At 35.9% G+C, this 12,203-nt stretch overlaps 1 protein-coding gene across 1 annotated transcript in view; it reads left to right on the forward strand.

The window, feature by feature from the left end:
• LOC102821755 (UPF0462 protein C4orf33 homolog) overlaps positions 1-12,203 on the forward strand; it is a 68,706-nt gene that overhangs the window by 45,874 nt on the left and 10,629 nt on the right. Inside the window, exons 3-4 of the mRNA XM_006873208.1 lie at positions 1,624-1,684; positions 5,804-5,852. Coding sequence (XP_006873270.1) covers positions 1,624-1,684; positions 5,804-5,852 — 110 coding nt within the window. The remainder of the gene's footprint in view (positions 1-1,623; positions 1,685-5,803; positions 5,853-12,203) is intronic.

Raw genomic sequence — 12,203 nt, forward strand, 5'->3', positions numbered from 1 at the left:
TTTTTGTTTTCTTTGTATTGATGTGCAATCCATATGGAAGTATTTGAAATCCTCTTAGTTTCCAAAAAGTAAAGTTGTGTCATGTGCATATTGTTGTTGTTGTTGTTGTGTGCATATTACAGGTCATTAATGAATCTTCCTCCAATCCTGATATCATGTTCTTCTTCATATAATCTAGCTTCTTGCATTATTTCCTCATCATACAGATTTACAGATTGGATAAGTAAGGAAAGTTCACTAGTTTTGTAAAATATACTGCAGAAAGATAGAGTTCCATACTGAAATAAGTTTGGAAAATATTGCAAATTCTATTTGCCTCTTGAAGAGACATTATAAATATGAACATAATCATTTCAAAATTCTTCAAAAGAGAAATTAATTTAACTTTTTTATCAACACAACACATTCCAAACATGTATGACCATTGTAAATTTTTATTTTTGCATAAGAGTAATATTAATACTAATAGCAATAATAACTACCACAAGGTTGGCAGTTCAAATCCACTTGCTGCTTCATGGGAAACCTATACGGGGTCACTATGAGTTGAAACTGACTCAATGGCACTTGACAACAACTCAACATTGTTGTGTTTCAAAGACTCTTCTAAGTAACTTTTATATTAATCCTATAAAGAAGGTACTATTTTCATCTCTATTTTCTAGATTAGGAAATTTTAACATTAATTAAAGAATTTGCTCAAGGTCATATAGTAAGTGTTGTTTTTGTTAAGTGCCATAGAATCAGTTCCAACTCATAGCGACACTGTGTAGGGTTTCTGAAGAGCAGCTGGTGAGTTTGAACCACCAATCTTGTGGTTACTAGTCTAGTGCTTGTCTTACAGTGACACACCAAGACAGTACCGTAACCATAATTGGAACTCAATTTATATGAATATAGAGCTCTCATTCTTAACTATTTTTCTAACCTGCCTTCTACGTTGATTGTCTACTTCTTATAGAAAGTCTATGGAATTAATGTTTCCAGGAAACTACTTTGGGAAACAATTGAAACAGAATATTATAGACTGACTCCAGATGAGTTGTGCTCATACACCTGTGTTTTACAAATTGAAGGTTTGTGGCAGACTTGAATCGAGCACACCTATTGGCACCACTTTTAACAGTATGTGCTCAATCCATGTCTTGGTATTACATGTTGACAATTCTCACAATATTTCAAATTTTTTCATAATGCTAGTGCATTCTGTAACAGACTATGTTGTTGTTATTACTAAGTGCTGTCGAGTTGACTCTGACCTATAGTAACCCAGTATAGGGTTTCTGAGGAGAAGCTGGTGAGCTTGAACTTCCAACCTTGCTATTCAAACCGACTTTATATAAACATACCTTTTATAAGCATGGAAAACCAAAGAATTTGTGTGACTCACTTTATTGCCATCTTTACTTTATTGCAGTTGTCTGGACCTGAACCCACAATGTCTCTGCGGTATGCATATGCTACTTAGATTCATTTGCAGAGATATTAAATATAAAAATTCCAATTTATAAGGTTCTGGATTTACCCTCCTCAGAGTATGACCCTTTACAAATGTTTGTTTCCTTAGCTCTTTCTGAATTAAATTTCCTAATATTAAAACTTTTATTTCTTCTTTTCTCATAGTTGTTGAATCATTTTTTTTGAACAGTCTGACCAAACTGTACCTTGAAGTGGAGCTTTGCCCGTAAGTTCCCTTTTAATGCATATCAAAAGTTGTTTGCCACTTTATAAATAAAATTTTAAGTCACTAAGTTCTCAAATATTCCATTTAGTTTGCATGAGTACCACCTATATTTATTATTACAGACATCATACAAAATTGTTGTTAAATGCCATTGAGTCAGTTCTGACTCATAGTAACCCTATATAGGATTTCCAAGGCTGTTAGGTTTGAACCAACAACTTTACGGTTAGCAGCCCATTGCTTATCCTACAGCACCCACATCAGGACTATACAAAATTGTTGTTAAGGGCTTCAGAGGTTTTAAATCTTTGCAGGAGCAGAAAGCCTTTCTGCTTTCTCCCATGAAGCACATGATAGCTCTAACAGTGGATCTTGTGATTCACAGTCCAGTATTTATTCTAAAGCATTAAAACAGACAGACTATGAATTTTTTCTGAAATGCAAGCACACAGAAAATTGAGAATATGATATTGCCTTGAGGCTGTCCTGCTTCTGGATTAAGTTTATCAAGACTGGTGCCTTTTCATAAAACTTGGACAACAAAACTGTAGAGAGCTTTTGGTGTATTTATGAAACCCAACATATTTAAATTATATTTGTGTCTCTACTTTTGAGGATATTTATGACACGAGTTCAACTTTAATAAATAAGTAAAGCATTCATGTACAAACATATTATGTTTTGTCTGTAAGTCAAAAAAAAAAAAAAGAGCAAATTTTGGAAAAGAAAAATCTTAATCAGGTGACTTCTGAGCTCCAGAGTCTTTGTTGTAAACTTTTAAACTTTAAAATTTGAAGTGGTCTATCTAGCTCTGTCCAGGAGGACATCACTTTCTGAGATTTCTCTGCAAATAGGATGTAAACATAGTTTCATCTGATTTGAAAGCCCACACATTTATGCTTCCCTTGCCCTGGGTATCAACAGGTATGGAGAGTGTTGATGTTGTTGCTAAGTGATGTTTAGTTGGTCCTGACTCATAGTGACCCTGTATAGCTTTTCTGAGGAGCAGGCTGGTAGATTTGAGCTGCTAACCTTATGGTTAGCAGCCCAGTGCTGAGCCTATAGTGCCACACCATGATTCCAGGTATAGAGTAGGAGTTCAGAAAATGCTTGTTGAATAAAAATATTTCTGAGCCCCACTTACAGCAATGGTACTACTGTTAGGCACTAGGGATGTTGCAAAAATGACTATGGTATAGTCTTTTACTTTATTTGCTTTAATTAAACATATTAATAAATTGGAGGAAGCCATTAATTAAGATGATTTGTCAGTAACAGAATCTAGAGCAGACATAAATGTAAATATGGCTAAAGTCAACAAATCTTGTGTTATAAAGTGTTAAAAAATTACTCCATGATTGTATCATGAATCAATCAAGGATTGTTACTATAAATGATGAATGAAAGTGATTTTCCATTCCATTTAAATTGATCTTGAAAGCATGAGACATAATTTTATTTATATACTCAGAATCTGGAGCTTACTCTCTAGATATTCAAACATTTTGCTTAAAATAAGTGATTATTATTATCATTTTAAAGGGTAGGGCCATGTGAGACATTGCATTTTATAAATAAATTATAATTAAAGCAAAGAAAACATTATTTTCTAGTTGCTAAGTGTTCCCAGTTATTTATATCTTAGTCATAAATTGTTGTTGTGTGCTGTTGAGTCAATTCTGACTCTTAGTGACTCTATAGGACAGGACTACTTGATAAGGTTTCCAAGGATATGATCTTTGGAGCAGATCACTAGGTCTCTTCTCACTCAAAATGGGAGATTGCTGTTGTTAGGTGCTGTCAAGTTGGTTTAGACTCATAATGTCCCCATGTACTACAGAATAAACACTTCTTGGTGCTGTGCCATTCTCACAATTGTTGTTATGTTTGAACCTGTTTTTGCAGCCATTGGATCTGTCCATCTCAGTGAGGATCTTCCTTTTAGTTCTAAAAGATGCCTGGTTTTTAAGCCTCCCCTTTGCCTCATTTCTTCCTTCCCTTTTGTCTTACTCCTACCTTTTCTCTCTTCTCTCAATTTTTTTTTTTCCTAACAGACATGTTCTTGTTGTTAAGTGCTGCTGAGTTGGTTCCAACTTATAGCAACCCTTCATAGGGTTTCCAAGGAGTAGCCAGTGGACTTGAACCACCAATTTTGTTGTTAGCAGCCTAATGCTTATTTACAGTGCCATGGTGGGACACCTAACAAACATAGAATCTTAACATATTAAGGCTGGAAGAGACTTTGTTGTTGTTGTTGTTGTTAGGTGCTGTTAGATTGGTTTTGACTCAGAATGATCTTATGTAGAACAGACCTCAATGCTGCTTGTGCCTTCTTTAGTTTTTCATGTTTGAATCATTCTTGCATTTGTTGTATCAATTCATCTCATTGAAGGTCTTCCTGTTTTTCTTTGACCCTATTCTTTGTCAACCGTTATGTTCTTTTCCAGAGACTGGTTCTACCTGATAACACTTTCAAAGTGTGTGAGACAAAGTCTCCCCATCCTGGCTTCTAAGGAATATTCTGGCTGTATGTATTTCAACACAGATTTGTATGTTCTTAGCCAGTACATGGTATGTTTAATATTCTTCGCCAAAACCATAATTCAAAGGCATTAAGTCTGCTTTGGTCTTTCTTATTAATTAGCGTAGCGGTTTCGAATTGGGCTGCGAATCTCAAGGTCGGCAGTTTGAAACTACCACCTGTTTCACAGGAGAAAGATGAGGTTTTCTGCTTCCGTAAAGATTTACAGCCTCGGAAACCCTGTACAGGGTGGCTATGAGTCAGAACCAACTCCACGACACGTAACCACCATCACCAAAGACCACTTAGTTCAAACATTTCTTCATTCAGAAATCTCTCATTCAGCTTGTTCATGAAGCAAGTTGTCCAAGCTTTGTTTGGGAAGGACACCTAGTGTTGGAAGCACAATAGCATCTAAAGAATGCCTCTGTTAGAAAATAATTTCCTAATTAAAATACATTTAATTGAAATTCATTCCTATATACTTGCTAGACTTTGTTCCTAAGTTTGTCTTCTAGATGAACAAAACCAATTTTTATTTCTGAACTATGTGACAAATGTGGCCAAAACTAATCATAGAGCTGCTTCTAGCTGCACAGGAGGCCAGGAAATGTACCTTTAGTTAAGTTGACGTATAGCAGCTAATACTCAATGGTCCTATTATTAAAAAATAGCAGGAGAAAGTAGATAGTAATGCAGTAATATTGCATTTAGGAAATATTAAAGCATTCCACACTTAAAAGTCACAGGAAAATATTTAAAAATTGAGCTCAAAATACTGAGTTCGCTCTGTTTTTTGGTTCATTATTAAAAAGAAATTAAGTATGTTAAATAAAACATTTCAAGAAATGAAGTTTTAAATTCAGCAGTTCAATTTGCTTTTGCTATGAATTTTGAATACTAATAACTTAACTGATAATTATTGGAACTCTTAATTATTAAGAGAATCCTCTAAGATGTGCATTCTGTAACTTTTCTGATGAGGCAGCTGGGTTACTGACTTTGTAAGTATGACATTGGGTAAATGTGTACTAAATGCAGACTTCATTTGAAAAGCATACATATCTTGTGGGAAGGCAGTAAATTGATTGTGGGTTGGGAAGATGTTGGTACATTGCCATCTGATAATTTTTGTGAGCAGAATCCTTTAGCGTATTAGGTACAGTGTGTTGAACATTATTAACATGAGTCCAAACAGCTGGTCCTAAAATTGATTTTAGTTTACCTGGTAATTAACTTCTTTTTAAAATAGAAACAGAGCTGAAAATTTAGATTTATGGAGAATATTTCTGCACACCTTTAATAGTAGGTTTTTTTGAAAAAAATTGGAGTGATGTATATAATCTGCACAAATGAAAAAAAGACGAGTCACTTTCTTTTCAGTATGTGGATGCACATATTCTCTGTGCCGCCGTCACTCATATTTAACTTCAACCAATTAAGTAGCTTGTGATTTTTAAAAAAACAATTACTGGAAAATCATGAAAAAAAGATGAGATAATTTTATTTTTTTAATCTTATGACAATTTAATTTGAAAATGCATGAGTGTCTGCCTAGTTTTAACTGTATCATTATGATTTTCTTTTTGTTCGCTTAGGCATGGGCAGCATTTAGTGCTTCTGCTTTCTGATGGGGATGCATTTATAGTAAGTAACAAATACCAACATACATTTACCTATATATCTTTGTTTTATAGTAACTAGATGTGTTTTAAAATGCGGGCTTAAATGGTTTTAGAAATTTGAATACTTAACAGATATATTTCTAGTGATTTGAATATTTACATACTTTTTTTTAAAACAAAACGCTTCCCTTTCTTCTTCAGATATGGGCAAAGGATGCAAAATTAAGAACTGAATGGCTTGAGTAGGTCTGGTGTGCATGAGGCTATTAAAAAAATTGTTTTTCAATGAACCATTGGTTTGGGTGTTTTATAGGTAGTTCATGAATAAGATTTGTTTTATGGGCAGTTTCTTCTGGTAACTGTATTGCTCCATTTTCTCTGGGCTCTGTTTCTTTGATTGCTCTTTCCTCTGCCATTTAGGTTGCAGGCTTTCCTCAAATGCCTGGTAATCTGTTATAACATTGGGATAACATCTTGGTTATCTGTTATAACATTGGGATTTCTAAATGCATTGACATTTTATTGGGAACCCCCTGTTCCCAGCGATCTGTCTCTTTAAGTGTGTTCTCAAATATCATTCTAGTTTTTTCTTAGTAGAACACTGTAGTCTTCTTTTTACATAGTTAATTGCCATCAAGATTTTGAGCAGAGCAACAAGTAGGACTGGATTCAGGAACTGCCTAGAGCCCTGGTAGTGCAATGATTGAGCACTCAGCCCCAATGTGGGCAGTTTGAACCCAGCAACTGCTTTGAGGAAGAAAGATGTGGCAGTCTGCTTTTGCAAAGATTAGTCTTAGAAACCCTACAGGGCAGTTCTAATCTGTCCTATAGGGTTGATATGAGTCACAGTCATCTCAATGGATACCATTAGGTTTGTTTTTTTAAGTGCAGACTTTAAGTTAATCCTTTCATATTCAGTCCACTTTTGAACTCCAATTCACTTTCTACTGAGACTAAGTTAAGATCCTTACTGGTTTAATTTCTCTAAAAATAGATCTCTGGTCTTCTGGAGGGTGAAATAGGCACACCTGGCTGTAGACTTTCAATCAACCTTCTGGTTTTAACTGTCAGCCTCACACCTGCCTTTAAAAGTGCCTCATCTCTTTCTAAGGGCTGGGCTTTTCATTGTTTCCTTTCTTTACATGCATCTAAGTTTCAGAATTTCTGCTGTGTTGTTGGATCAGTAAACTACTTCTCCATCTAGTTTCTACCTTTTGAAAAAAAAATTGCATCTTTCTTCTAATAAGTTTTTCCCTGTGCCTAAAATAAAGATGGACACAGGCTAAGTCAAAAAGTGTTGCTACAAATTCTTGAAACCTTAATTAAACAGAATATCAAAATGTGACATTATTATTTCTCACCATAAAATTGACCTGTCTGTAAAATTCTTAAGGTGGTGTTTCCATCTCCCTAACCCTGCTCCAAAGAATTCTGTGCTCTTCAATTTACACGTCAACACGACAGTTCTGGCATTCCTGAGGGACTCAAATCATGTTCCTTTTAAATTTTCTTTGAGTTTGGGGAACAAAAACAGTCCACAAGGACAGCCTCAGGGTTGTAGGGTGGATGGGGTAAAGTTTCCCAATGAAATTCTAATAGGACAGCCATTGCTATTCTTGAACAATGAGCAGGTGTACTGCAGTGATGGAAAATAAAATTCCTTAGTGCAAATTTCCTGGCTTTTTTTCTTACCAATGCAGTTTTCAGTCTTCTTAAAACTTCTTTATAAAAAGCTCCTGAGAGTGTCCTGTATCCTTTGAGAAAATCTGTCAAAACACAGTCACTATAACTTTCTGATTTCGCCTCTCTGCCTTGAATGTAATGGTTCGGTACAATGCTTTGGAAGCTGTTGTTTTGATTGAACCTTTTAGTTGATGGCATCCTAATGAGACCAAGTATATTGTTGAGAGAACTTGTCTGCAGCCATCCACTGATCATAGTTTAAACACGTTTTGTTTGGAATAAACCCAGGCATGCATGAACTGGAACCCTAGCAGCAGTACTTTTTATTTACCCTAGGTATGGTGCTGTAGGATCAGCACTGAATCATAAACCACAAGGTTGACAGTTCAAACCCAACAGCTGCTCCTCAGAAACCCTATACAGGGTTGCTATGAGCCAATAACACTTAACAACAAGATACCATGAATACAATATTTAGATCATGTCTTTCTTTGCAATTTTACAAAACAGGAAGAGGTATTTTATCTCCAATAAAATTAAAAGACAAATGACTGGTAGTTGGGAAGACGATAGAGCACAACGACTTTAGAACTCAGGCCTTTGAGTTCAAGAGGAGTGAGTTCAATTACTGGATCCACCATTTACTAACTATGTGGCATCGGGCCTCTTTGAGTCTTGAGTTCCTTGTTTTAAAATGGGGATCATCTATCCTATAGGATTATTGGAAGGAGTGGATGAGTTAATGTATATAAAATACTAGCACATTCCTTAGCTATACCAAACTAGGTGATATTCAGTTGATTCCAAATCATGGTGTCCCTGTGTGTTGCAGAGTAGAATTGCTCCATAGGATTTTTTTTTTTTTTTAATGGAAGTTACTGGTTGGCACAAAAACTCCTAACCTAAAGCTTGGCAGTTCAAATGCTATCAGTGGGATTTAAAAGGTTTGTGATCTGTTTTGTAAAGATTATGGCCAAGAAAACCTTATGGAGCTCATTTCTAGTCTGTAACACATTAGGCCACCATTGGCACCTGGTTTAATCTTTATGGAGGCAGACTGCCAGATCTTTCTGTTGCAGTGCTGCTGGGTGCGTTTGAGCCAACAACCTAGGTTAGTATTTCAGTGCAAACTGTGCCATCTGGGGTTATTTCTTAACCTATTCCTACTGCCGTTGAGTTGATTTTAATTTATAGCAGCACTATAGGACACGACTGAGCACTACAGGGATTCTGAGTCTGTAAATCTTTACAGAAGCACATTGCCTCATCTTTCTCCTGTGGAGCAGCTTGTGGGTTAGAATCACCAAACTTCTGGTTAGCAATCCAAACTTAACCCACTGAGACACCTTTATTATTGCTACTCTTGGGAGCTGGGCAATAATGTCTAGGTTCCAATGTAGCACTATAGAATAGGTACTCAATCACAAAGTGGTTTAAACCGCAAGCTAGACGCTTCAAACTCACCAACTGCTCCTAGGAAACCTTAGACAGGGTCACTATGATTCAGGAACTACTCGACAGTACTTAACCACAATAACAGCATATCAGCTTTACCTTAAATCTGTGCTTACTATGTGCTGTTAATCTCTCAGACCAGTCCTTCTCAAACATTATCATGCAAACAAATCATCAAGGATCTTGTTGTCCTGCAGATTCTGATACTGTAGTTCTGGCATAGGGTATGAGATCTTGTGTTAGGAACTAGTTCCCCAGTGATACTAATGTCACTTGTTGCTGGTGTTGTTGTAAGTGCCCTTGAGTCATTTCCAACTCAGAGCAACCCTGCATAGGATTTCCGAGGAGCGGCCAGTGGGTTTGAACTGCCAATATGCAGTTCAAATCGACCTTGTGGTCCAGTGATTATCCTACAGTACCATACCAATATCTCATCAACCGATCTTCTGTCAGAAACTAGATGACAAGCAGTTAGAAATCTAAATTCTCTAGTAAGTATTTGCAGTTGTAAAAGGCTCTGTTCTATGTTAAACTAATAATCACATTGCTTGGACACCTAGAATAGAATTGGCAACAATGTCATTTTCTTATGAAGGCTGAAGACTTATCCCCCAGTTCCCAAGTATCTCCCAGCAAAGCAAACTTGCAGTGTGGGTCAAACTCCTTATTATTAAATTGTCTATAATGAGATAATTTTAAGAATTCTCTTCAATCTCCTCTGACTAATCTTTTTTAATCCCATTCTTTTCTCTTCTCTTGATCTTCTTAATAAGTCTTCTCTGTTTTTACTTTTATATTTCTTGTCTTTACATTCTCCACTATGGTCAACTAATTCACTCTCTAGTCTTCAGCCTTCATTTCTATTCAGATTTCTCCCAAATCTGTATCTCTGGGCCAAAGTTCACTCCTCAGTTTTAGTCCAACATTTATAATAATGTCTATTTAATATCTACATCTGGATTTCTTGTTGGAAGCTAAAACTTAACATTTCTGAAAATTAAAATCGACCTCTTTCTTGTCTATTTTTAAAAGTTGCACTATTGCTTTCTAAATTAGGCAGACAAGAAGCTTGTATTATTTTTGGTTCTCCCATTTTTCTTACTCCTCCTATTTAAATATCTGCTATGTCTCTTAACATTCTCCCTCTTTTACAATGAATCATATGTGGAGAGGTGCAAATTACCCATTCATGGAATTATTATAGATTGAGCCAAATGGTGCAAGGCCTGATAAGAAGGCCTGTTGGAAGTTGAGCCCGATAATAGGTCAGTCATGAAAGGAACTGGGTGTTGGGGATTAAGCATGATTGGACAGTTAAAGTAGGAAGTGATGAAAGATGAAGAGCAGAATGAATTGTAAATGGGCTCAGCTAATCAGGCATACTTATTAACCCCAATCTTTTGACAACTGCAATGTATCTCAAATTAAGTTCTCTGTGTATCATTCTATGGATAGCTTTGTTACATTTCTATGGATAATAGTACCTCCACAAACATATTTGAATATCATAGAGACTTTCAGTATGTATCTTAATATGAATGGGGCAAGGGAAATAAAACATTTAGTTAAAAAATTCAGACAAAATTTCATTAATTTTTGCTTTCCCCTGCTATGAAACATTTGAAGACAATAACAGGAAGTGATTCATGAACAAATTAGGTCTGGTTACTGACCCAGAGTAATGTGCAGTGTTGTGTTTTGTCACCTCACTGCTCTTTATAACTGGAGGGTACATTTTGTCAGCTGCTTTCCTAAACCATGCTTCCTGGCATCTCAAGGTTAAGTTCTGGTCATTTGTTTCTGAACTCCTCCTCCCCTCTTCTGCCAATGGCTTGATAACAATACGGTTAGGTCCATTTACACAATCTTTCTCGTTTTTAAATAAAGCAAATGGATTTTTGCATCTTGCCTTCCTGACAAGTTTGCAAATTGCCAATCTTTGCTCTTTTCTCTCCCTCCCAATTTTTCATGGTAGTAATTAAGGGCTGTAAATTTCACTTTATCATTTGTGTTAGGAATAGTAGCATAAATCATAGTAATAGCGCCGTTTATTTCAGTAATGCCAGCCTGCCTGCAAATCACTTGTAAATTGGTTCCATGGATGTACCTCTATCAAATTAATCAAAAAACCACCTGCATACATTTCCTGGGCTTATTTCAAAGGTTTAGTAACAGTGAGGAAGAAAGACCATGACTGACCTTTCCATTTTTATTTATTTGTAAATTCTGAATGACTCATGCATATGTTTTCATTTTGTACTCTGGTAACAGCTAACTGAACATTTTACGTAATACTACCTTTTTTAAAACACAGGCAGGGATTTGTGTCCCAAATCATATGCCTGCCAGATGGGCCTACTGTAGTCCACACACAGTACTAATAATATTTGATTGAACACAAAACTATATACCATTTCAGACTTTGTAAAAAGTATTGCTTTTGTGCTGACAAAAGGGTTTTTCAAGTGAGCAAAACAGTTTCCAATATTGTGAAGTTAGGCAACAGTCACTTTTTCCTTCTCCCTTAAGCCCAGAAGGTGATATCAATGTGGCTTTCAGAATATGGAGGAAAAGGGGAACGTTTTCCTTATATGCCTTCATCATTGTACCTACTTGCACTGCCTGGGGACATAATGTAAGGCAACTCCAGTTTAGGTGAGGCTGACTCCACTGTTAATTTAACATCTTAAGCTGTATCTTAGGTATGATGTACTTCTTATGGAGGTTTTCTGACTTTTAATAATTATTTCCAGTTTGTTATTGTATTTAGTTACCATCAAGTTAGCTCTGATTATGGTAATCCCAGGTACAATGGAATAAAACATTGTGTGGTCCTGTGCCATCTTCATGATCATTGGTATTGTTGTGGTCACTGTATTTTTAGTGTCTTCTAACTTGGTGGCTCGTCTTCCAATACTTTATCAAGCAATATTCGGTTATGATGTAAAAAGGTTTAATTAGCTCATTTTTGGAAGTAGAATCATATACCTTGTTTCTTAGTCTGTCTTGCTCTGAAAACTCTGTCTTTAAGCCTGTCTACTGTGGAAGGCATTTGATATACTGGTGACATACTTGGTATTCTGATGGCTTAGTTTCCAACATCATAGCAACATGCAAGCCATTACAGTATGACACACAGACAGATGGATGAAGCTGACCCCTTATTTATTGTCGTAAGGCAAATATAATAAAATATGCAAAGATTTGGAATAGAAAACCAAAAGGGAAGAACACC

Source organism: Chrysochloris asiatica, unplaced genomic scaffold (genome assembly GCF_000296735.1).
Source record: "Chrysochloris asiatica unplaced genomic scaffold, ChrAsi1.0 scaffold00229, whole genome shotgun sequence".
NCBI lineage: Eukaryota > Metazoa > Chordata > Mammalia > Afrosoricida > Chrysochloridae > Chrysochloris > Chrysochloris asiatica.